The sequence below is a fragment of the Sciurus carolinensis genome, chromosome 9 (assembly GCF_902686445.1).
Source record: "Sciurus carolinensis chromosome 9, mSciCar1.2, whole genome shotgun sequence".
In the NCBI taxonomy this organism is placed as follows: domain Eukaryota; kingdom Metazoa; phylum Chordata; class Mammalia; order Rodentia; family Sciuridae; genus Sciurus; species Sciurus carolinensis.
In genome coordinates, this window is record NC_062221.1 from 4,859,269 (window position 1) to 4,885,395 (window position 26,127).

The 26,127-nt window shown below is 52.2% G+C and overlaps 1 protein-coding gene and 1 pseudogene across 8 annotated transcripts in view; both read right to left on the reverse strand.

Moving 5' to 3' along the window:
- The window catches only part of Plch1 (phospholipase C eta 1), a 187,356-nt gene that overhangs the window by 69,109 nt on the left and 92,120 nt on the right, over positions 1-26,127 (reverse strand). For all 8 annotated transcript variants that reach the window (XM_047564925.1, XM_047564930.1, XM_047564929.1 and 5 more), the window contains 3 exons: positions 11,662-11,808; positions 8,507-8,750; positions 180-309 (listed from right to left, as the gene is read on the reverse strand). In XM_047564925.1, the coding sequence (XP_047420881.1) occupies positions 180-309; positions 8,507-8,750; positions 11,662-11,808 (521 nt within the window). The remainder of the gene's footprint in view (positions 1-179; positions 310-8,506; positions 8,751-11,661; positions 11,809-26,127) is intronic.
- On the reverse strand, positions 22,993-25,036 carry LOC124992483 (receptor of activated protein C kinase 1-like; annotated as a pseudogene).

Sequence of the window (26,127 nt, forward strand, 5' to 3'; positions counted from 1 at the left end):
CTGCAGATCGAAACTGAGAGTGTGTGTCGAGTCTGTGACGCCCTTTTTCTCTGATGAAGACAAGGGCACAAGACAGCACAGAGCAAGCAGCATTCCTTCCAACCCAGCAGCCGCTGGACCCACCCAAGCACGCGGGTGACCGCGCTCCGCGCCAGCCCGGCCCAGCGGCGACGGCATACCTGAAACATCTGCCTGACCTTCCTCCGGGGCAGGTTGACGTTGAGCTTGTGCATCAGCTGGTGTATCTCCTCGATGTTCAGCAGCCCGTCGCCATTCTTATCCGCCTCCTCGAAGGTCTGCTTCACCCACGTGCGGCAAGGTCAAAGAAAGCACGGTGTCACGTGGAAATGAAGATTGCCCCTGAGCCACTGAACACCACCAGGTCTCAGAAAGATCAAGAGGGCTGGGCTGTAACTAGGGGGCGGAGCTCTCCAGATCAATACCCAACGCCAAATAAAAAACAAAAAAGCAAAGGCAAACAACCTGGTGTCACAGATTCTCAGGAGGACATTCATCAGTAACATGGGGAAGACCTGGAGAAGGGACTCTCGAGGGGACCCTGCGATCTGCAGCCCTGACGAGCTACGTCCAGCACAGACCCCACCACCAGGAGCGGGCAGAGGACCAACCTCCAGGGTGGTGGAGAGTCAAACCAGACGATTCTGAGAACTTCCATCATCCAATCTTATCCAAATTAAATATTAAAACTTTGATTGTAAAAACACTGCATTTCATCAACTGCAAGAGAAAAAAACCTACGTTCTCATTCTAATTCTGCTCTAGCATTCGCATCTCCTTAAATCAAAATATTCCCACGACGTTAAACATCATCCTTTTCTCTCATTTCCTGGCCGGTTTTCCTCGGCGATGGAGCCTGGCTCGTGGCACAGGCTGGGCCTGGATGGAGTTCTCCACGCAAGAGGCACAGAGCCGGCCACAGTGGGGACAGCCCAGCATGCAGGCCCCACAGGCTGTGCAGGGGCCCCTTCGCCATGAAACCCCAAACAGCCAACGTGGCCTGACCTCCTCCTGTGTCCCCGTCCACCGTCTTGTTACCATCACAACACTCGGGTGCCAGGTTTCAACGCTCCTCTCAGCCCCCCTCCTACCCCAGCCCAGCGCCAGGGGCCCTAAGGCTCAGGCACGAGACCCTGTGGCGGAGGAAAGGAAGCTGAGTTCAGATAGAAAGGACTTTATCACATGAGCTGAGACTGGACCAGACCCTCAGTGGGATGAGCCCTGGATGGTTTCACACAGTGGGAAAGCAAAACGAACGGGTGAAATGACACCTCCCAGTTAACTTCCAGCACGGGATTTTAAAAATGGATGCTTCACGGTCGTCGGAGGGCGTGTTACAGAAGGCAGGGTGTGCGTGTGCTCAGAAGACCAGCCGGGCCTCAGAGTGCCGAGGGCGATGAACAGAAAAGCGTGAGGGCGGTGGACAGGACCCAGAAGACCCCAGCGAGGGCAGGCGGGGTTCCAGCGAGGACCAGAGGCAGCCAGGCCACCAAGCGGGTGACCTGACTGACAGATTCAAAGCATCAACTCACCGCAGCTCGAAACCTGGCAGCACACCTACATTTCTTAAATGATCCAAATCAGGGCGTAGGAAACTGAGTCACAGGAAGGGAGAACAGAAGCCACTCCCCCTTCCTTCTAGAGCTTAGAGATTTTTCAGGCTGTGTTCCCTTGACACCATTTCTAAGTAGATACAAGAGCCAAGTTTTTCCAGGATTGGTTTATTCCTTGTGCGGTTCAGAGGGGTCCTCACCTGAGCGAGAGGAGAGTAGCAAGAACCTCAAGGGGGAGCGGTCGGGCCGATGGCCAGCGGTGCCGAACCTCGTTCCTCTGTCCTTGGTGCAGTGTCAGCTTCCTGAGCGCCTCGTCTTTCAATGGTGGACATGGACGCAGCTCTGGGCCCCACAGATTCAGCCAGAGCTGTGACTTAATGGGTCCAGTAAGAGCAGTATTTTCCTCCTTTAATTCTCTACTTCTTTACCAAAGGTTCTCTAGGACTTTCCAGGAGGTAGGGACAGCCACACCCTGAGTATGGGCTCTGCAAGGCCTCAGCACCTGCCACAGCTGGCCGTGGCCACTGGCTGAGGAGACATGGGGCTGGCAGGGCAGAGACAGTGGGGTCGGACCAGGGAGCACGGCCTCCTGCTGCTTTCACCGCAGCCTGGCCTGCGACAGTACTCGAGCCACCCTGGGGCCTCTCCCCTCTTCTGCAGTGTCAGGAGCACACGAGGTGACCTCGAGCCACCCTGGGGCCTCTCCCCTCTTCTGCAGTGTCAGGAGCACACGAGGTGACCTCGAGCCCGCCCTGGGGCCTCTCCCCTCTTCTGCAGTGTCAGGAGCACACGAGGTGACCTCGAGCCACCCTGGGGCCTCTCCCCTCTTCTGCAGTGTCAGGAGCACACGAGGTGACCTTGAGACCGCTCTGGGGCCTCTCCCCTCTTCTGCAGTGTCAGGAGCACACGAGGTAACCTCGAGCCACCCTGGGGCCTCTCCCCTCTTCTGCAGTGTCAGGAGCACACGAGGTGACCTCGAGCCCGCCCTGGGGCCTCTCCCCTCTTCTGCAGTGTCAGGAGCACACGAGGTAACCTCGAGCCACCCTGGGGCCTCTCCCCTCTTCTGCAGTGTCAGGAGCACACGAGGTGACCTCGAGCCACCCTGGGGCCTCTCCCCTCTTCTGCAGTGTCAGGAGCACACGAGGTGACCTCGAGCCACCCTGGGGCCTCTCCCCTCTTCTGCAGTGTCAGGAGCACACGAGGTGACCTCGAGCCCGCCCTGGGGCCTCTCCCCTCTTCTGCAGTGTCAGGAGCACACGAGGTAACCTCGAGCCACCCTGGGGCCTCTCCCCTCTTCTGCAGTGTCAGGAGCACACGAGGTGACCTCGAGCCACCCTGGGGCCTCTCCCCTCTTCTGCAGTGTCAGGAGCACACGAGGTGACCTCGAGCCACCCTGGGGCCTCTCCCCTCTTCTGCAGTGTCAGGAGCACACGAGGTGACCTCGAGCCCGCCCTGGGGCCTCTCCCCTCTTCTGCAGTGTCAGGAGCACACGAGGTGACCTCGAGCCACCCTGGGGCCTCTCCCCTCTTCTGCAGTGTCAGGAGCACACGAGGTGACCTTGAGCCCGCCCTGGGGCCTCTCCCCTCTTCTGCAGTGTCAGGAGCACACGAGGTGACCTCGAGCCACCCTGGGGCCTCTCCCCTCTTCTGCAGTGTCAGGAGCACACGAGGTAACCTCGAGCCACCCTGGGGCCTCTCCCCTCTTCTGCAGTGTCAGGAGCACACGAGGTGACCTCGAGCCCGCCCTGGGGCCTCTCCCCTCTTCTGCAGTGTCAGGAGCACACGAGGTAACCTCGAGCCACCCTGGGGCCTCTCCCCTCTTCTGCAGTGTCAGGAGCACACGAGGTGCCCTCGAGCCACCCTGGGGCCTCTCCCCTCTTCTGCAGTGTCAGGAGCACACGAGGTGACCTCGAGCCACCCTGGGGCCTCTCCCCTCTTCTGCAGTGTCAGGAGCACACGAGGTGACCTCGAGCCCGCCCTGGGGCCTCTCCCCTCTTCTGCAGTGTCAGGAGCACACGAGGTGACCTCGAGCCACCCTGGGGCCTCTCCCCTCTTCTGCAGTGTCAGGAGCACACGAGGTGACCTTGAGCCCGCCCTGGGCCTCTCCCCTCTTCTGCCGTGTCAGGAGCACACGAGGTGACCTCGAGCCACCCTGGGGCCTCTCCCCTCTTCTGCAGTGTCAGGAGCACACGAGGTGACCTTGAGACCGCTCTGGGGCCTCTCCCCTCTTCTGCAGTGTCAGGAGCACACGAGGTAACCTCGAGCCACCCTGGGGCCTCTCCCCTCTTCTGCAGTGTCAGGAGCACACGAGGTGACCTCGAGCCCGCCCTGGGGCCTCTCCCCTCTTCTGCAGTGTCAGGAGCACACGAGGTAACCTCGAGCCACCCTGGGGCCTCTCCCCTCTTCTGCAGTGTCAGGAGCACACGAGGTGACCTCGAGCCACCCTGGGGCCTCTCCCCTCTTCTGCAGTGTCAGGAGCACACGAGGTGACCTCGAGCCACCCTGGGGCCTCTCCCCTCTTCTGCAGTGTCAGGAGCACACGAGGTGACCTTGAGCCCGCCCTGGGGCCTCTCCCCTCTTCTGCAGTGTCAGGAGCACACGAGGTAACCTCGAGCCACCCTGGGGCCTCTCCCCTCTTCTGCAGTGTCAGGAGCACACGAGGTGACCTCGAGCCACCCTGGGGCCTCTCCCCTCTTCTGCAGTGTCAGGAGCACACGAGGTGACCTCGAGCCCGCCCTGGGGCCTCTCCCCTCTTCTGCAGTGTCAGGAGCACACGAGGTAACCTCGAGCCACCCTGGGGCCTCTCCCCTCTTCTGCAGTGTCAGGAGCACACGAGGTGACCTCGAGCCACCCTGGGGCCTCTCCCCTCTTCTGCAGTGTCAGGAGCACACGAGGTGACCTCGAGCCACCCTGGGGCCTCTCCCCTCTTCTGCAGTGTCAGGAGCACACGAGGTGACCTCGAGCCCGCCCTGGGGCCTCTCCCCTCTTCTGCAGTGTCAGGAGCACACGAGGTGACCTCGAGCCACCCTGGGGCCTCTCCCCTCTTCTGCAGTGTCAGGAGCACACGAGGTGACCTCGAGAGCGCTTTGACTCTCAGCTACATCACGCCAGGCCCGACTGCAGGTGGGGTGTTGTCTACCTCCCAGTTGCTCTTCACAAGTAAAACCCGAGCACCCAGAAAACCCTGGATCGATGCTTCCTAGCCAAGCCCTCAGCCACTGCAAGAAGAGAAACGTCCGTCTGCAAAGAAAAGCGGGGCTGAGCTGGATGGAAACTTGGACTGTCTCCACGAAGAAGCCGCGGGAGACCATGAGGGACCAAGGGTCCCGTTAGTGCAAGATGCTCCTCTCAGGGGCCCGTCAGTCAGCCTTTGCAGACCATTTGATCCTGGTTTCAAAGGCTCTGCTCAGCCACTGTCACATAAAAACAGCCCTATAAACAATTCATACAGGAATGTGCATGGCTGGGTTCTAAGAAAACTATTTATGGACACTGAAGTATGAATTTTAAATAATTTTTATATTTCACAAAATGCTCTTCTCCTTTTGCTACTGTTCAACCATTGAAGACCCATTCTTAGCTTAGAAGTTCCCCAAAATAGGTAATGGACCAGGCGCAGGGGCGCACACCTGCAATCCTGCTACTCAGGAGGTGGAGGCAGGAGGTTCACAGGTTCAAGGTCGGCCTCAGCAATACAGTAGACTATCTTGAAATTAAAAAAAAAAAAAAAAAATTAAAAGTGCTGAGGATGTGACCGTGGCAGAGCACACGCCTGGCTGTGTGAGGCCCTGGGTTCCACCCCGTACCCCTCCACCTCCACCCCACACAAAGGCAATGAGCCAAACCTGCCCTGCAGTTTGAGGGAAAGGGATAAGGCTGTGTGGGTCTTCAGGACCACCTGAAGCCTTCCAGGTGTGGGCTTCCCCCAGCTGCCGAGGGATGAGGTGGGGACACATGGAGAACGGCCTCCTGCAGGAAGGCGAGGCGAGGCACCACCCCAGTCCCCTCGTCAGTGGGGAGGCTGACAGTTAGGACTTTCTATCTGAATAGGAAAGCAAAAAACCGCCGCTCCTAACCCTCCAGCAGTAACGACTTCATCTGAGAAGTGCCTACTGTGTGCCGGTCAGTGTTCTGAGGACTGGACGTACACCGGTGCCTTCCATCGCACACACCTGCACAGGGTCAGCTCCAGGATTACGGCCCCTGCTCGCTGCAGCTGGACTGAGGCACCGGGCAGTTCACCAGACCCCACAGGTCAGGCGGAGCAGGGCTGGGGCTGAGCGCCCAAGGACGAGGCTGCGTGGCTTCTGACAGGTCTGAGCACATGTCCAGCTCACACAGCGTGGCCACGCTGCAGACGCCATGCGTTTCCACCTCAGACGGCACGGGGTCTCCTTCAGCCATCCGAGCCTGTTACTCTCCTTATTAATTCACGGGTGAACGTTCCAGTTGTGCGGTAAGTCTGATCATGCGCATCCCGAATCCCTTCTCAACTGGTGTAATCAGATGCAGGTCTAATGGAGGATGTCATTCTGTTATGAAGATGCTACCTGAGATCTTTCCAAACTGGGACAGACCTGAGCAGTTCCCGTCTCAACTCCACCCTCCCTGCTCTGCCAATGGACCACAGGTGCTCGCCGATAACTCCTTCTTTCCTCCTCCTGCTTCGCCCCACACCCACCGCCCCCGAGTGTCTTGTGACACTGCTCCCAGGCGCCGCTCGGGCCATGCTTGCTGTCTGGCGTTCTCTGACTGTGACATCACCTGGCTGCCGAGTACGTCGCAGAGCCAGGACACGTGGACCAAAGCATGAGGCTAAGAACACCGACCACGCAGTAAGAAGAGGCCTCCATGATGCGGCCGACCCACACAGCCATCGCAAGGGTCAGGACCCGACTTCTGAGTGACCAAAGGCTCTGCCAATGTGTCCGTGGTGGCCTGGGGACGGTGGCTTCCCTTTCCCTGCAGAAGAACCTCGGCTGTGCTCAGGCGTCCCGGAGCCCTGTGGTTTCCGTGGTTGGGAGTCGAGGGGGAGGTGGATCCTGCCCTAACTCAGCTGTCCTCAGGCCCGAGGCTCAGCAAGGTCGCATCTGTCGCGGCCGGATTTCCTTCACGTTTCAACCTGCAGGACGGGCACAGCAGACCCAACGCAGCAGCAGAGAACCTGTGCGTTCCAGGAAGTCCAACAGGGCCTCAGACGGCGAAGCAACAACTGTTAATTTGTTTGCCTTTGAAAAATAGTTATATTTCATGGAAACAGGCCAACATGTGGTAGAGTTTATCATGGTTTTAAACGGTTTGAGTTTTTAAATTCTCAGATTTGATGTCCCACGGCCAATATTGACAGACAGAAACCCAAGTCAACCAAGTGTCCTTGGAGTCTTCAAAGTTTAAGAGTATCAAGAGGGCCCCTGAGATCTGAGGCTGATCGGGCTGATTCTGGTGCCACAGGCGGGTTCGGGGAGGGGCCTGTGTAGGGTCCTGGCTGGTGGAGCGAGGTCATCTTTGGGGCACTTCTGTGAACCTTTCCTTTGCTCTTACATAAGACGTGCGAGAAGCGCCTTTGCCACGCGCGGGCAGGCTGTGCTTGCTGCTGGAGCGGCCGCAGCTCCTTTGACCAGATGCTGGCCAGCAGCAGGCCCAAGTCCATCTCCCTGTCCTCAGGACAGCCCCGCCGCAGATCCCTCATTAGAGAGAAAACACACGCTCTTGGTCGCGTCCAGCCCCGGCCGTGAAGCCTGTGCTGCCTGCGCCGGGCAGCAGCTCTGCTGACCCCGTGTCTCTGCCCACTTTTACCAAATGTTGAAGGGTGCAGGATACAACTGCCAGAATGAAGCTCAGAAAGTGAGTCCAACTTCACGCTTCGTGAATCCCCCTGCATCTCCGCACGCCGTGGACACTGGTGACATCAAGGCTCACAGCTCAGGCCTTCACGCCCAGGTCCCTCAGGGGGTCTGCTCAGCGACCCCCTAGGCAAGGGCCAGCAGCCTGAGCAGCATGAAGCTTCACCACGCCTGGGGAAAATGAAGCCAGACGCCGGTGACACAGAGGTGGCCCCAACCCAGGGGGATGGGCTCCCGTCTTCTAAGGTCAAATGGCAGCAAAGGGAGCCAAAGAGGTGGACGGGCCCAACACCCTCCCTTTACAGACAGGAGCGTGAGGTCAGCGAGGTCGTGCCACACGTGCAGCCCCCGACCAGGAGGGGTGCCTTGGGAAGGCCCGGTTCATGGAGAATTAGACAGGTTCTCGTTTCTCAAGCAATGCAGGGAGGGTAAATGTTGGAGAGTAGAAAGGAATTTCCAGGCTGGGGCTGGGGCTCAGTGACAGAGCACTGCCTGCTTGTGCCAGGCCTGGACTCCATCCCCAGCCCTGAGGAGGGGAGGGAGGGAGGGAGGAGAAATAACTTCCTCCTGAGAATCGATCAGTTCAGCCTCCAAACCGTAAGTTAGAAAGAGAGAGAAAAATAAAAAAGGAGCTTACTGCCTGCTATATACCGGAACTCAAAAGTGTTGGTCAAACTAACCATGTAACCAGTACTCCCAAAATAAAAAAAGAAAAAAAGGTCATGATATCTCATTAGAGGTCTCTCAGACTGAGAAGTCAGATTCAGTCTCTCCTGAAGTTCACGTAGCTGAGTCTGTGGTTTATGTGTGTGTTTTTCCGGGGGCAGGTGTGAGGAGGGGAGGGAAGGGCGCAGGGGGAAAGACAGCAGAGGGGCTTCAAGCTCAAGACCCAGGAAGAACACAGCGGAGTCAGCCCTCGGCCCAGACTGCAAGCCCGTAACTCAGAATGAGGCCCTGGGAGGGCAGGAGGGGGAGGGAGGTGGATCAGCTTGAAGCAGGGATATGCACCAGGGAGACGTCACCACGAAACCCCTCGTCACCCAACCAACAGGCGCTCATGACCACAAGGACAGACGCAGTGCTGGGAGGATATTGGTCGTGGGTCCTCTGCCTCTTGGCCAGGGAATCCTCGTCGCTGATGCCGGCCATCAGATACTTGAGGCCCGTGATCCAGGTGCGGGCCTCCTCGGGGTTGGAGGTGACCAGGTCCAGTGACTCCATGTGGTTGCCATGGTAGATGGTGAAGCAGCAGCTGGGATCGAAGCTCCCCTCTGCCTGCCTGTGGAATATCTCAGACTGGCGGCCCTCGGTGACTTTGTAAATGGAATCGATAAGTACTGGAGGGAAACAAGACACACCCGGTACCCGGCAGGTGAAGGCATGTACACAAACGGTTGGGAAATAAGAACAGCAGAATCGTTTTAAAGATAAAAAAATAAGCACAAAAAATTTCACTGCCTGCAAGTTGTGGCTGTCAGTTCAGTGCTGAACACCAACCCTGCTGTTTCCTGCAAATAACTTCTTCAGGTAACACTTGGCTTTTCTGAGCCTTTTTTTTTTTTTTTAAGTACCAGAGGTTGAACCTAGGGGAGCTTACCCACTGAACCACCAGCCCTTTTTTGTATTTTATTCAGGGACAGGGTCTTGCTGAGTTGCTTAGAGCCTCATTAAGTTGCTGAGGTTGGCTTTGAACTCAAAAACCTCCTGCCTCAGCCTCCCGAGCTGCGGGATTCCAGGGGTGCACTCACAGGCCCGGCTTCTGAGTATTCTGACACTGTCCTCCCTAGGCAGTGACTCGGGATGTGTGGAAGCTTACGGTAGACATGCTGGTGGAAGGGAGGCTGATAAAAACGTCTACAGTCACCTCACGGACAGAAAGCATAGGGAGACCCAGAACTGACTGGGGTTTTGCAAAATGCATAAGATAAAACACTGAAAGGAAAGAAACTTACTGGCAACTAAGTTGCACAGCTCAGTGTGTTGGCATTCCTAGAGAGAATGTCAGGGGGTGGGGTACAGCAGGGCGTGGAAAAGCGCATCCCAGAGGAAGGGCAGGAAAATACGGGGCATGCGTCCCACCCCAGGGGCGCTGGACAGGTCGTTCATGCTAAACTGGGGAGCTCGGGAGGGAGAATAAGTGGAGACAAAGCTGGAAAGCAGTCAAAGGCTAGGTCTTGGGGATCCGCATTACTGAGGAAGTGGAGTAAGGCGGAAATGCTGGATCAGAGAAGCACTGGCCGGGATAACTTCAGACTAAAATTCTGTGTTGTTACTGTTTGTTCCGTTTTGTTTTGTTGCTTGCTTCTTTATTTTTAAGCAGAAACTGGAAGCGGTGCACATCCTACAGCCTGCCCCTGTGCACCCTGGGCCCCTCACTCTGCATGAACCCCAGGATCCCATTTTATTCTGGAATCCACTCGACCCCCAAGTGACTCACAGGGAAATGAGCAGAGGCTCAGTCCCAGGGAAAGTCCTGGCAGGTCGAAGCCACTGGGGACCCATTCCCACTTCCTGGGGTGGAGTTAGGTGTGGGCATGCCAGTCAGTTCTTCCTGAGCAGACGTGGGCAGTCTGCTTTGAGGGAAGGATCTGGAAAGGGGTTTTCCCCTGAGAGAGGCCCCAAAAGAGAAGGTCCCTTCTGCCTCTTCACCGTCAGGTCAATTGTAAGGCCCAGCACAGCTGCTGCCTTGAGGGCAGTGCCACACAGGCGGTCAGAGCCAAGGGCACTGCAGAGAGAATGAGCATCTAAATGCCCCACACCAGGGTCCTGCGTCTCTGGGCTTCACGTTAGGCGAGGGGATAAATCTGTTTATCGTGTGAGTTTAATTTAGATGAGATCTTCTGTTACTGATAAACACAGAGCAAACTAGCAAAATGCAGCCTGGTCAGGAGACCTGGCAATAGGCATCACACAGGCAAACAGACTCAGGACCAAGGAGTTGCCATGGAAACAGAAAGGGGGGCCGAAGAGAGAGGTGTCACAGGGACTCGACGAGGACTTGTTGCTGAGTACAGGGGCGAGTACAGTACTCCACTTAGATGCCAATCTGCCTGGTGTAGGGTACCCAGGAAACTGGTAGAGCACTGTTTCTGGGTATGTTTGTAAGAGGTTTTATGGAAGGAAGTGGTATTTGCATCAATGGACTGAAAAAGGAAGAGTAGGCCTCTCCCAACATGAGGGGGCACCACCCAACCACCGAAGGCCCAGATGGAACAGAAAGGCTCAGGCAGTGCACATTTTCTCTCTCTTCTGGAGCTGGGACACCCATTTCCTCCTGGTCAGACATCAGAGCTTCAGGGCCTCAGGCCTTCAGACCCTGGGTCTTGCATCGGCAGCCCCAGGATCTCAGGCTCCAGCTCTGCTAGAGAACAAGGCATCAGATAGACTGAGCCGTACCACAGGTTTCTCTGGTTCTCTAGCCTGCGGATAGCATATTGTGTCACCTTCCATAAGAAGGTGAGCCAAATCCCCTAATAAATCTCCTATCTATCCATTCATCTACCTGTCCATTCATCCATCCATCCATCCACCCACCCTTCCATCCATACACTCACCCACCCTTCCTTCCATCCATCCATCCATCCATCCATCCACCCACCCATCAATCCATCTATCCACCCACCCTTCCATCCATCCACTCACCCGCCCTTCCTTCCTTCCTTCCATTCATCATCCATTCACCCACTCATCCATCCACCCACCTACCCTTCCATCCATCTATCCACCCACCCTGTTGGTTCTGTTTCTCTGGAGAAACACTGACTCACACAGTGTGGAAGAGAGAGAGAAGCTTTGAGTCAGATCAAAACAATTTTACTTGATACCATTAAAACAGTGCTGTTAATTCATTAATCAGTTTACTGTGCCAGAATAGAGTAATACACTTTAAAGTTCATTGGATTTATGACATCCCTTACCTTTTATCAGAAAATAAAAGGTTTGCAGCTATCAAAATCTTGCAGTGTACTAAAAACATGCATACGCACACACATATGCACACACACACACACACACACACACCATACCTCAACATAGGGGAAATACGAACATTTACAATATCCATGGTTTTATGGATTCAAATTCCCCAAAGATGGTCATCCTTTATTGCCTTGATATCCAATACCAAGGGACCCAAAAACTTGCAAAAATTTGAAAGTTTCACAGATCCAAAGCTTCCGCAGAGCCCACCCTGTGTTACCCAGATGTTACCGTGTCAATCCAAGCAAAGAATTCAAAGGTTGGCTTTACTTTTTGCCTTCTCACTCTTCCTAGAGGGTCGCCACCGGAGGCGGGTCCGGTGCTCATCCAGGTAAAAGAGCCGCACGAGCCCTTTGGTCCCTCGCTTCAGTTTGATCATCTGCGTCCCGGACTGCATGACACTCATGCATCTTTCAACTGCAAAAGAGATCAGAGCAGGTTGAGCCCTCACACAGTGCCCAGCACCGGGTGTCCAGACCCTAGAGTCAGAGGAACCTGTGCTTCACCCCCAAAGGCTTCGAGGCCCAGGAGACAGATTGGGCAGAGGTGATCTGAAAAGAGAATTGCTAAGGAACTGGCTCATCAAACTTAAAGCCACCAACAAGTCTGCTGACAAAAATAAAAGTCTATTTCCAGGTAAGTAAGGTATTACTACCATAGTCTTCTTTTTTTTGGTATAAGACTGATGATCACTTAGATACCCAGGTTTCTAAAGCTGTTTTGCTGACAGGTTAAATCTATGATTTTTATATACCCAGTTGTAAAACCACCTTATAATAATGCTTTAAAATGCGGTCAACAGAAACAAGGCTCACTACATGCTGACATTGTTATAATTGGAAAGTGGTTACATGGAATTCATGTTGTTTTTGTGCCTATTTGAAAACAGCTAAATAAGTTTTTCAATGTAATCAGGAAGCATCAAGTTTTCAGATGGAATGTAAACATTTGTTGGTGCATCTGAATGGCTAAGAATTTTCCTTCTAGAGGAATAATGAGGCACTGGAACTCAGGTGACTGACAGGATGCATGGCCCCAGGTGCTGAGCCTCGCGCGGCTGTGGAGCTGGGGACACTGTTACAATGAGACTTGATCCACTGGCAATGAGACAGTCACAAGACACTTCTGAGAAAAGCATTGGCCTAATCGAGACATCATGCAGGAATGTGTCTCTTTGGGAAGGAAAATAAATTGCTTAAACCAGCATGGAAAAGTGAATTACTCCACCATCACAGATCCAGCACAGGGTCCTCTACTTAGTTCGCACTTTCCTACCATTTGAATAAATGTTCCCCCAAACCTGGTTAAAGCTTGGTTTCCTGGCTATGACACAATTATTGGGAGGCGATGAGCCCTTTAGAGGAGGGGCCTGGTGGGAGGAAGTTAGCTCACTGCAGGCATGCACTGGGAGGGAATGTGAGACCCCAGGATCTTCCTATTAAGTCTTAAGTCCCTAGCTTGTCATGCAGGCAGTTTTGCTCACACCATGATGTGCTGGCTCAGCACAGGTCCAAAAGCAATGGGTTACTGACCATGGGCTGAAACCTCCAAAAGTGGGAACCAAATAAAACCTTTCCTTTCTTTAAATTGACTTATATCAGGTATGTGTTACGGCAAGAGAAAGCTGGCTAACACACTGCCCCTTGTTTCCTTCTCCCTTTACTGGCTCCTTTGCTTTCCCTGAAAGAGAACTCCATGGCCACAGCGCCTCAGCATCTCAACAGGGAAGCCAGGCATACGAGGGAGAAGTAGCTCCTTGAGCTGATGCATGCTCTTCCATGGGCAAGCACCATCCGGACAAAGCCAGCGTCTTCGAGTGGAGTTCCACCCTCAGGAAGGACAGTGTTTCATATTGAATACACCTTAGCTTCATCTTCAGCCCACTATTCCACCTTGAATACCCAGTGGCAAAGACGCCAGCGTCACCGGTTGCTGAGAGTGGCGTGTGGGACTGCGGAGCAGGCAGCAGGCAGGGTCTACAGCCATGTGCCACTTAGATCGCCTCTGTGACTGCTTTATGCTGTCTCCCTCCTTGCTCCCTATCACAGATAAAGAAAAGTCTTTTGGTTAGAGTCCAACTGAAAAACTGAGTCCAAGACCTCTTGAGAACCATCTCATCCATTTCTCTCTTCCCCAAACCTTGTACGAAATCCCTTGCAAGTGCAAAGCTAGCCAAAGAGGGTGCGCTCTCAACCATTCTTTGAAACTTGTTCTAGTGGGTAAAAATCAGCCATGACAGAAACAAAATACTCTTCCAGTCTCATCTGGATCGCTTAGGTCAGCCTAAGCCCCTCTCCTCACATCCCGCCTCCAGGGTACCAGCAATGACCACCCTCTATGACAGTCCTCCAGCTAGACGGCAGGTTGCATCAGGAAGGACAAGGAGGCCTCGCTGCAGGGACAGGGTGGGGTCCAGCCTCATGGCCCAGCCTCATCCCACCGCCTCAGGTGTGGGAGGTTCTCTGCAAGACGCAGGCCACGGCCAGCAGGTGCTGAGACGTGCACAGTGTGTGATCCCCGTCCTCCCGCGCAGTGGCTTTAGTATTCTGAGAAAACAAGCTTGTGGGGCTACCGTGGAGCGCGTCCAGGAATATCAGGGACAGGACAGCCGCCGGCCCAGCGCAGAGCCACGGTTTCCACCCGTGGGCACCAGACCCCCACAGGCCTGCTGATCCGCCGCCCTGGCTGACCTTGACATCGTGATATGTAAGCCACTTGGCACTCTGCCTTTCTCACCAGTATTATAAACAGCTTTCCATGTTTTTACACAGTCCTAATAATTATCTTAATGGCTGCCTATGGAGCTGTGTAAATATTTAAAGAGCAGAGCAGATGAGCCAAGGACTAGCTCCTAACTTTATTACATAATGAGAGTTTTACAACTCTTACCAGAGTCTCAGCTGTAAGATGAAAGGCACAGCAACATGGTCTGCAAGGCCTCCGAGTTCAGCTCTTTCAGAGGATTAAATCAAGCCGCTCGGCACAGTCGATTCCAAATAAGTAAGATTTCCTTAAGGGCCGTCAGTTCATTAAATCCCAGGCAGAAGATCACACACGCGCACACACACACGCACGCGCAGAGATTTACTGAGGTGTGATTTACACGTGATAAGTCAACTGTTTTCAGCTACAATTCAGTGACTTCGGCATATACAGAGGGCGTGACAGTCCAGTTTGAGAACATCTCCATCACCCCACGGAGGACCCAGGTACCTCTGGCAGGCACCCCCCTGACACCCACAGTCCTGGACGACACTGACCTCTGTCTCCGCAGACGCCCTCCTGGGCATTTCATGGACGTGAGGTCGCGCCATCTCTCGGGCAGGCTTCCTAGGCTTAGCACAACATTCTGAGGTTCATATAGTGGCAGCGTTGCCTCCTTTTCCTTCCTCCTCCTCCTCCTCCCCCACATCCTGCTAAACGCTTTCACTGGCACTTAAAAATGGTCCTGAGCAGGAGACTGTGGGATAAAATGACGTGAACGCAAGCACGCCACGGTGCTGCGCAGCCAGGTGACAAGGGAGCCTCCGAGAAGGGGCGTGGAGAGTCTCCAGGAGACACCAGTAGGGCAACACGTGAAGGAGCAGATCAGAAAGTGTGTGACCTTTGGGGTGAGGAAAAGCTGGGATTGAACCCGGGCCTCACACATGCTAGACAAGTGCTCCACCAGAGCGACATCCCTGGTCCTTTCCATTCATTATTCTCAAACAGGGCCTTGCTATGTCACTGAGGCTGACCGTGAACTTGCTATCCTCCTGCCTCAGTCTCCCCAGTCGCTGGGGTTACAGGTGTGCACTACCACACCTGGTCCAGGAAATTTTTAAGATGTGCAAACATCTATTTATCATAACAAAAATAAACATGAGCAAGATAAACCAGAAGGCAATGACTCTGATTGCCCATAAAGAAGGGAGAGAGCCTACAAGAAAGGTAACAGGAGGAGGAAGACCCTCTTAGTATCCTGCATACTTAAAATTAAATCAACACTATCAGGAAGGGGATGAAAACAGCAAGTAAAAGACATATACACACAAACACAGAAAGCAACCTACACACACATGTGTAGGCGTGTTTACGTTTGTGCATATGTGTTTATGTACCTCATCTATTTCCTATTCCAGCCTCTGAAAGGAACACGAAGCAAAGTCACCTCTGCTGCAAAGTTCACCCTGAGACAGATCTTCACACACAGGGTCATGGCCATGTCCCATATCTGTTCTGGGACATTGATCCAAACTGGGCATTAGCAAGCAAATACTCCTTTGCAAGAGAATCTTTTCAGCAAAAAAGGTACAGAAAAAAATATGAATTGATTTCCTGCCAGCCTCCACCGCATAGAGTGAATCTGAGTGACTTAAAGGGATCAGCTTCTGTGAACAATTCCATTTCCATGTGGAAAAACTTCCAGATGTGTCTTGAAAGGAAAGGGAACTTTCCCAAACCAACAGATAAGCAGCAAGGGTGTGTTTAATGCTCAGCACACACCAAAACCTGCCTCGGCACCCGGTGGGGCTGAGGCCTGGCTTACAGGCTGTTGTGTCCTAGATACGAGGTCACGTGTGAGAAAACACAAGGAAGTTCAGAGATGCAATGACTGGGTTACGGGAGCCTCAGCCTAATCGGCACTTTAATCCCCCTGAATGGACCGAGTGGGTGGTGGCGGTAGGCAGGGGTGGCTGAGGAGGTGGGTCACAAGGGCCACGCATCTGGGGTTTGTATTTGCCCCTGCAGAGTGGAGCCCTCTCTCTGCTTCTCAGGGCCACCCTGAGCTTTCTCCTCCTCCATGACCTTCTCCCATGATGCTCTACCTCACCTCAGGCCCAGAGCCGCAGAGGTGGCCGTCTGTGGACTGAGACCTCTGAAACCGTGATCCAAAGTAAACTTTCCCTCCTCTGAAATAGTTCTCAGGTCTTTCCATCACACTGGCTAAAAAGCTGACTAACACAGGCACTGTGGCTGCAAACGGGGAGGGCAAGAGAGATCTGGTCCAGCGGTCACACTGGCTGTGACGTGGGAAGGCCAGCAACACCCTGTCCTGCAGCCTCAAGGTGTCTTCCTCCGAGTTCCGTTCACTTAGGAAATGGCTGGTCCAGCTTTCACGAGATCATCTCAAACACCAAGTTCCCGGCCTTCTGGAAGGCAACTTTTAAAGCTGAAGGATATCTGAGTGTCCTACGACCCACATGAATGTTCTAGAAGATCTCCATACAAAGTATAACTGCTCCTTACAGTTCACCAGAGGCCTGTCCTGGCTAGCAGCCTGAAAGTCGATCGTCACCTTGCAAACAATGCCCACTGACAACCAGGAGCCGTTAAGAAGAAACGCTATACAGCTCCCTGGTTTTCCTTTCCTTTATCACCTCCGTTTCTCTCATAGAGAAGGTAAAAGTGTTGTAAAAACGTTTAGAAACCAAGTAGTAAACAGGCACAGTGGACCACGCCCGTAATCCCAGAAGCTCGGGAGGCTGAGGCAGGAGGATCACAGGTTCAAAGTCAGCCTCAGCAACTTAGTGAGGCCCTAAGCAACTTACTGAAACCCTGTCTCTAAATAAAATATAAAAGAGTTGGGAATGTGGCCCCTGAGTTCAATCCCGCATACCCAAAAGAAAAGGAAACTAACTAGTTAGCAGTAGCATTTTGGAATTTGTCTGTGAAACTTATTTATATGCACGCAATTGGTATGTTTGCAAAGTTGATGAACACACACGAGGAAATTTAGGTCAAAGAAAGGGTAAAAAGAATAAATAATTTCTAAAATGTCACAACCTTTTTTTTATTTTTTGAAGACTTCCATGTAACATTTTCCTTTTAAATGAGATCAATTTCATATGTAACAATTGATTCTGTTCCATAATCGTTAGCCCTGTGAAACAAGTGAAATACTAAGAAGAATTCATAACAATATAATTTTCTTGGATTTATTTAATGTTTTGTCATGAGGACAATGGATATAAACTAATTTTAAAATACTAAATTTAGTTCCATCTAATATATAGTGTTCTACTTCAACACCAGATCAGAAGTAACAAGGTCACTGCCAATCTATAATAAGATTTGTAATTTTACTGGATATTTGGGAACAAAATTCTCAAGCTACAATAAATACTGGCCTCTAGGTACAGAGAAGACTGCATCTAGCAATGCTCTGGATGGTTCTCAACATGGCTGCCCATGAAGATCACTTGGAGACTTTCCTAAAGATGTTGATCACAAAGCCCAGCACATGCCAATCAAATCGGAATTTCTTGGCATGGGGGGTCTGAGAATCTGCTGTTTGCTGGATTAAGGAGCAGGGGTCCTGCTGTGCTGCTAGAATTAACACCATCAACGTATATTATCTTATACTTCCTCATAAAATCTCTGTGAAGTTAGTGGAGACAATTAATGGCCCCTCCGTGAGGAGTGAATAAAACAAGACTCAAGGAAGTGAAAAACTTGTCTGAGGTCACAAAGTCAAGGGAACACAGAGCCACAGCTTGAAACCAGGTCCCTGGGTCCCAGAGCAGTGCTCCCTCCCTGCCATGTCACTGTGTGACATCCCCCTCCACGTTCTGAATGGGCCACTAACTGGCTGATCACTGCTGAGCCTTTAAAACAGTCTTACCTCCAATTTTCTGATCTCCAAAAAATAAGAAATCAGGTTTACATGTTCCAAAGGCCTTTCCACCAAATACTAGGAGTATGTAATATATCGGATCTAACTTTTAGGAACTTACAAAACATGGGAATACCCAAAGGACTTAAAATGAGCATCCTACAGTGACACAGCCACATCAATGTTAATAGCAGCTCAACTCACAATAACTAAACTATGGAACCAACTTAGGTGCCCTTCAACAGATGAAAGGATAAAGAAAATGTGGTATATTATATGGTGGAATATTACTCAGCTTTAAAGAAGAATGAAATCCTGGCATTTGCTGGTAAATGGATGCAGTTGGAGAATATCATGCTAAGTGAAATAAGTAAAATCCCCAAAACCAAAGGCTGAATGTTTTCTCTGATATGCAGATACTAATTCATGATAGGGCAGTGAGCACTAGGGAAGAATAGAGTTACTTTATATTAGGTAGAGGGGAGTGAAGGGAGGGGAAGAGGTATGGGTAGGAAGGACAGTAGAGTGAAACAGACATTAGTACCTCATGCATGACCAACGTGATCCGGCAACATGTGCAATCAGAAAATGAGAGATTACACTCCATTTATGTATGATTAATCAAAATGCATAAATGCATTCTACTGTCATGCACAACTAATTAGAACAAATAAAAATTAATTTTAAAAAAAAAAAGGTGCTAGGGATGCGGCTCCTAAGAGTCCCTGAATTCAATACCCAGTACCAAAAAAAAGGAACTAAAGGGGAGGGGCACGGGGCTCCACAGGAGACAGGCCTTGAGCCTGGCCTCCGAGGAGCGTGGCAGGGACCCTTCAGTGGCCAGGTCTCTGCCACTTCTTTTTCTTAACAGAATGTGTCGATGGCGACTGCAATGGGTTTAAGGGAATCATAGGAACTCTGTTCACCACACTTAAAAACACAGAACCTGAAACTAAATAAGCAATATCAAGTATTACACATGTAATACCCCAGTAACTGGAAAGCCACCTCTTATCCCAAAGTTCTCAGCTGTTTCCTGGGTGACACTGGAAGGGACCACTTACTCAGGCCAATCAGCAAGTTTAGCTTTCCTTAAGGTCAGTAAAAATATTTTCTCTTAGTTCTACAAGAATTGTTCTATCAAAGCCATAGAAGTATTTCCAATGAGCTTGTTAAAAAAGCAAAAATAAAACGTCTGCCCTACAGCACGCTGACTTCAGCAACTAGCTTACTCGTTGAGTGGCAGCTGGATCAGGATGAGCTGCTGCAGCTGTTGGTGCACACGGCCCTGAGGAGACAGCTGAGTGAGGCTCCCACACAAACCCGGCTTCTCTCAAAGCAGCAGCAGGGTCCCAATCCTGGCTCCGTTTGAGACAGACTCCGAGGCGACATCCCCAGAGACCGCCACCGCCTGAGAATCGCGCTTCACGACATCCCCCCGGCAATCTGGTGCCCATGCACATCTGGAAGCCACAGCTGTAGGCACCAACACTGCTGGCCTTCCCTGGTCAGCCTGTGGCCAGTAGAGCCAATCCCAGGTCCCCAGGCCCCACACTGGGCACTAATGGGGGCCACTTGAATGAGGGAAGCCAGGGCCGACAGCTCAGGTGCACATGTGGACATCAGCACGGTCCTTGCCGTTACTGCTAAGCTGTGAAGCCCCAGTTTCAGCAAGGTTAGGAGAGGTGGGCCCCGGCACGTGAATAATCACCATCCCGTTCTCCGGTCTCCTGGGGCTGCTCCATGCCACACCGCAGGTCTGCTCTGGCTTGCACAGAGCCGCCGTCCAGAGCAGGGTGCTGGCTCAAGTGAGCCCTGATGACCAACCACCCTGCATCCGACTTCACCCACACCCCAGAGCAGCCCTCTGGAGAGCGAGACAGCTCTGTAGCACCTGCCGCAGAGGGGGCCACACTGCCCATCCTAACCACAGACCAAGCGCGGGCCGAGGTCGCCACCGTCTGACTCATTTCTTAAAGCCCCTGCATCTTTCCAGCTGCCCCCTGTGCTGAGCTGTATTCTAAAAGGGGTGCTTATCCTGTACTCCCACAAATTCACCTACCCCCGGTGGTTCCCAGTTAGTAACTCCAGCCCTTAGTCCCCTCACGGACTGCTGGTTTGTGGAGCTGATCCCTTTCTGCCAAAAACAGTGACAAAAAGATAAAGGGACGCTTCACTGATTCTGTGCAAACTGACCTAATTTCATGCACAGATGTCCTGATTCTGTGTGCCGTTAAAACTCTCCACCCAAGGGTCAAACACCAAAAAATGGAAGATGTCACATCTTCCCTAGAAAACAATCCAGGCCTGTGTTTGTCGCCGGGTTCAATGTCCCCTGGGGGTTGAAGGAGGCGGAGGCTGAAGGTGGCGGAGGCTGCCTGCTGTGCTGAGGCCTGAGGCCTTCCAGACCTGTGGACTGGAGTCAGCTGCTGGCATCAGCTGCTGGGTCAGGTGTTCATGTTCAGACAGACCCTCGCCTGCTCTGCGGGAGGGAGCCAAGTGCCCCCGCCAGGCCGGCCTCTCAGAGACCACTTGTCCTCATCCAGACCTTTCTCCTCGTGTCATGAGCTTCCTTTAAAAAAAACCACAGGACCCTAAACATCACTGAACACCCGCGTACACGTCACCGCCTGGGTGGCCTTTTGAGTGGGCTGTGTTCCCAAATCAGTAACCACAGGTCTTACAGTCATTTTTAAAAAAACAGCAGAGAATCTAAAAATGGGAGAAAGGAAGAAAACACTGAAAACTTCTTCCATGCAAAGCATGCATATGTAATCAGGCAGATGTGCGCCCAACTCTGCACTTAGCCAATCACAGAGGAAACGAAGGGCCAGCACACAAGATTTCTGGAGTCTCTGGATTCAGAAGTAATTACACACACCAAAGCATGCGCGTGCATGTGGCCACCCACCTGCTTCCCCAGCCACACGGCTGAGCACCTAGCAAGGACATGCAGGGCTGGCAAGGTCACCCTGTCATTGGTCAACCTGACAAGGTCACCCTGTCATTGGTGGGGGTCTCTCAAGGAAAGTATGGAAGGATGAGAGAACGGGCAAGGGAAGGGGAGGACAGGAGGAGGTTAGGGAGGAGTCCAGAGAGGGACAGGAAAGACTTGGGGTGGGGGGTACGTGGGCAGCCACCTCAAAAGCTCACGAGGTCAGGCACAGATCACCAGGAGAGAGACTCACAAGACAGAGCCGGCCAGTGGGACGCTGGACACACGTTTCAGCCACTGGAGTGTACACTGTGTACATACTTGTACACACACAAGCAAGTCTGTTCTAGAACCTTCCAGAGCAAAGATTCCTACTATCCTCTAATGCAGGCGAGGACAGAGGTGCTAGTGGAAGAGGATGGTGAGTTGACAGGAAAGCAGCTCAGCAGTCCATAAACAAAATTCCGGACAAGCAACGAGTATTTGCAAACTGCCTAACGAAAGATTAACATACATGATGTGAAGGGTTCCTGCAAGTCAACAAGAAAAAGAACAAAATGACCCAAACCCAGGCAAAAGGACGTGCAGCCAACCATACAAGTGACCAAGAAAAGTACAGGAAGAAAACGCTGAGCTTCACTTATGGCCAAAGACACGAATCAGAGAAAAATAATACTTTGTCTGCTATGAAAAAAAGTTCAGTGTTAAAAAAAAGCCACTGTTTGGCTGGAATAAGGCTCAGAGGTGGAGCCCTGGCTGGCGCGTGCAAGGCCCTGGGCTGAGCCCAGCACCACTTGGAGAAAGTCATTGTGGGTGAAGTTGGGGCGCTCGTAATAAAACAGAGCTGGGTGACATTATGTGAATCCATCTGGCAACATGTACCTAAATCTAAAACAAAAGGCATTTTGACCTTGCAAACACAAAACAGGGGACTCATCCTGCAGAGCTACTGACAAAACGAAGCGAAATCATACATAGAGAAAAGTATAGACAAACAGATACATGGCTGTTGACTGCCACCTTGTCTATAGATGTTTAACCAGAAACTGTAAAGAGTCTAGACGTCCATAAGTCTCAATTAAATAAACTATGACTTAGTCATAGGATAAGGTATTACGATGTCATCAAAAGGAACACCATACCCAGCTGCTCAGGAGGCCGAGGCAGGCAGATCGTGAGTTCAAATCCAGCCTCAGCCAAAGTGAGGCACTAAGCAACTCAGGGAGACCCTGTCTCTAAATAAAATACAAAATAGGGCTGGGGATGTAGCTCAGTGGTTGAGTGCCCCTGAGTTCAATCCCTAGTATTAAAAAAAAAAAAAAAAAAAGGAATGCCATAAATCTAAATTTGGCCCCCGAAAAAGAAAAGAGATCTATGTTTTTAAGCAAACAAAACAAGTTAGAAAAGAACACAGCACGATTCTATTTGAGTTGCTCAATGTGCAGACAAATACATGCTACACAATGATGGGGTTCAGGACTCAGTGCCCCAAAACACAGTGGTAGGCATGTGAGGGACCAGCGGAGGCAAGCGGGCCTTTCTGAGCCCTCTGCCTTCTCCAGCCAGCAGGCCTGGGTGAATTACCAGAGCCTCCTCCGCAAGACTTTATTCCAGAGGTACCTTCCCTGTCCCCAGAGGAAGGGAACACCCCAACCTCGAAGACACAGAGACCTCAAGAAGACCCTGAACAGGCTTGCTAAGCTCTCCCTGTCCATCAGCCTCAGGTCACGCCCTCTGTCCATCACACAGCACGACGGTCCCTGAGCAGAGGCAGGCTCCTCTCCAGGCTTTCGATTCTGAAGGTCCTTGTCACAGAAAGCTTCCACTAAATCGGTCGGTGTGTATCTGTCCTGCTGAACTGCCCCGGTCACGTGGGTCTCGGCCATGAATCCGCGATGAGTGAGGAATCTTCTGCTTTTCCTTTCTGCAGCCCAGGGGCTCACGCTTGCTAGCCACACACTCCACCACTGAGCTACACCGCAGCCCTTCTTTTTCTTTTTCTTTCTTTTTTTTGTTTATTTCTGAAGCTCTCATAAAACTTCTAGGGAGTGCCAATGATCACCTAGCATGCTCACACCAGGTTGTCCGTGTAGCCAGCAAACAGAGTCTGGCCATCAGCAGGCCAGGCCAGAGAGGTGCATTGGGTGGTTCTGCCTGCTGCTGGTACTGATGGCTTCTTGCTTCAGTCTGTCTACGATGACCTGGCCCTCCACGTGGCAGATCTTGATGCTGGGGCCTGTGGCAGCACAGAGCCAGCAGCGGTTGGGACTGAAGCACAGGGTACTGATGAGGTCCCCACCATCGAGTGTACAAAGGTGCTCGCCTTCATTGAGATCCCATAGCATGGCCATCCTTGCCTCCAGAAACACGGAGGGATCCATCTGGAGAGACAGTCAGGGTGTTCAGATAGCCGGTGTGGCCAATGTGGCTGGTCTTCAGCTTGCAATTAGCCAAATTCCACACCTTGCCTAGCTTATCCCAGCCGCAGGAGACAATAATAGGGTTGCTGCTGTTGGGCGAGGTGAGGACACAAGACACCCACTCTGTGACTCTCATCCTGGACAGTGTATTTGCACACACCCAGAGTATTCCACGACTTCATGGTTTTATCTCAGGATCCAGAGACAATCTGCCAGCTGTCAGAAGGAAAGGTCACACTCAGCACATGCTTAGTATGGCCTACAAATCGTCCTGTGGTGGTACTCACTGTCAGATCCCAGAGACGCAGGGTTTCATCCCAGGAGCCCGAAAGGGCAAACCGGCCATCTGAGGAGATGACCACATCACTAACAAAGTGGGAGTGACCCTGCAGAGCACACTGCAGGATGCCAAAGTTGGTCTCATCTCTGGTCAGCTTCCGCACAATGATGGTCTTATCTCGAGAGGCGGACAGTATCATGTCCTGGAACTGCGGCGTGGTAGCGATCTGGGTTACCCAGCCGTTGTGGCCCTTGAGGAGCCACAGAAGGGTCATCTGTTCAGTCACGGCAGCAGCGGGTGCAGGTGTCGCCGCAGCGACGAGGATGGCACCAGATAGCTGAGAGAGACGAGCACCACGGCCTTTTTCTTTATTTTATTTTGAGACAGTGTATCACTAGATTACCCAGGCTGGCCTCGAACCTGTGATGCTCTTGCCTCGGCCTCCCAAGTAGTCATGATTATAGGTGTGTGCCACTACACCTGGTAGGAAAGCAGTATTTTTCTTTCCTATAATAGGCTTGGAAATTTTCCAGATTTTTTGAATAGCAATGGTACTGAATGAAGAAGAAACGAGGGTACTTTAACTCCCACCTTAAAACTGAAATGTAATCAAGGAATTTTCTTGTCTTTGTCATAAGCAAATATTGCTTTGACAGTTTTAGTTGAACATATACAGTATAAGGGAGATGTTATGTTCACTTAAGAAATGCACATAATTTGCAAGAGCAACCAAAAGAAAACATTCCTACTTCTTTATAACTCCGCTGGTTTCAAACATGACGAAGTGAATAAAAAAGGCTCCAAAGACCTGGATTCAGGTCCTGGGAGCACAGGTCAGTGACACGGCCACTTGGTCTGCCCAGTTCACTCTGAGCCAGTTCCTTCATGTGTTAAGAGGGGGGATTATGAAGATTAAATGAGGTGACATGTAAAAAGCGTCCTGGCCGATGCTCCACACACATTGCACCCTCAACAGACACAGGCGTCTCTGCTTTTCTCTGAAGGACATCAGAGCCCAGACCACACCGGAGCCCAAGCGTCGACCCATCCTGGGGCACTGAGGAACTCTGGGCAGGACTACAAAGCTTGCTCCCAAAAGCTGAAGAAGCTTGAGTTCCTCCTCACCTGAGCAAGGTGTCCTGCCCCGGGGCATGGACTGCACCCACAGGCAGGTGACTCCAGATGTCAGTCCACCTCACTCTGCCTTCAGTTCTGCGTGGCACAGGACTGATGGGTGACAGCGCCGGGGGTTCCAGGATGTTAGACCTGACATCAAGCTTGAAGCTGCTCTTCTGGCCCGTGGAGCAGCTCCGGAGGCCCGAGCTGCTGAAGCTGCTGAAGCCGAGCCAAGAGGTCGCCAGCGCTGCCTCTCCATCCTTTACACAGTCTTGACTCCTCACCAAGTCCCAACCCATGCACCCCACCTCCCCTCCAATGTGGCACCCCCTCGGAGCCAAGGGGTTATTTCTCAAAGGTCAACTGGGCTTTCCACACTGTCCAGCGGCGCCCACTGGAAATGGAATTAACCAACTCCTCGCGGGGGTCTGCAGGTCTCCAGCCTGGCCATCCCCCCTCGGTCTCCCTGGGCACGAGGCTCCACAAGCACACTCTGCACTGGCTGTCCCCTCCCTTGGCAGAGTTCCTCCTGGGAGGCGGAAGGTCCTGCTCTCTGGATATTCAGGTGTAAGAAGGGATTTCAAGGGCAGGTCCCGGCCATCCAATCTGAAAGGGCCGCTGGCTGCCCGTGTGACCGCTGCTCCGTCAGGACGGAAATGTCTTCCTCTCCCACGACTCCTGGCCTGGACCTGTGCCCAGCCATGGGAGGGACTCTGCCGTTGCTGCTCACCAGGTCCATGAACTTGGGCACCCAGTGAACAGGTCTGAAGGAGACCTAGTCAGTGACCCGCGAAGAGAATTCAGAGTATTTTATGAATAAACGTTGGGGTGGGGACTGACCTATCTCGGGAACAGTGAATTTCAGCATTTAAACTAAGATTTGACAAAGGAGCAATAAAAATGATAAAAGACGGCAACTACTAGCTTAAAAGGTATCCAAGGCATCACTTCTGCTAACAGGAAAGAATGCGATTCGAGAACGTTTTGTTAGCCAATCAGAATGCAGAGTTCCCAGCTGTTTGGGTAACTCATACAAACTGTCTTCCCGAATCGAAGTCCCGGCCCAGGGGAAATCTCCTGAAGCAGGTGAGGCTGTTGGTGAGGTTCCCTCGTTCCACCAGGAGGAGTCAGCATGAAGACCCTCCAGCCTTCCAGTGACTCATCCCGCCTCTGACATCACCTGGCTACTTCCTTTCTCCTGAGTCCAGCACTGCAGTGAATCACACGAAGGTGAGGCTCCAACACTGCTTCTGCACTACTTGCATATATCATGGGAAGAGAATGAAGCCAGAGGCTTTACCCCAAAATCCAGCAACTGTTCTTTCTGGATTACAGGTTACAGATGAATCATAATCTTCTTTATTCACTTCATACCTTGCCATTCTTTTTT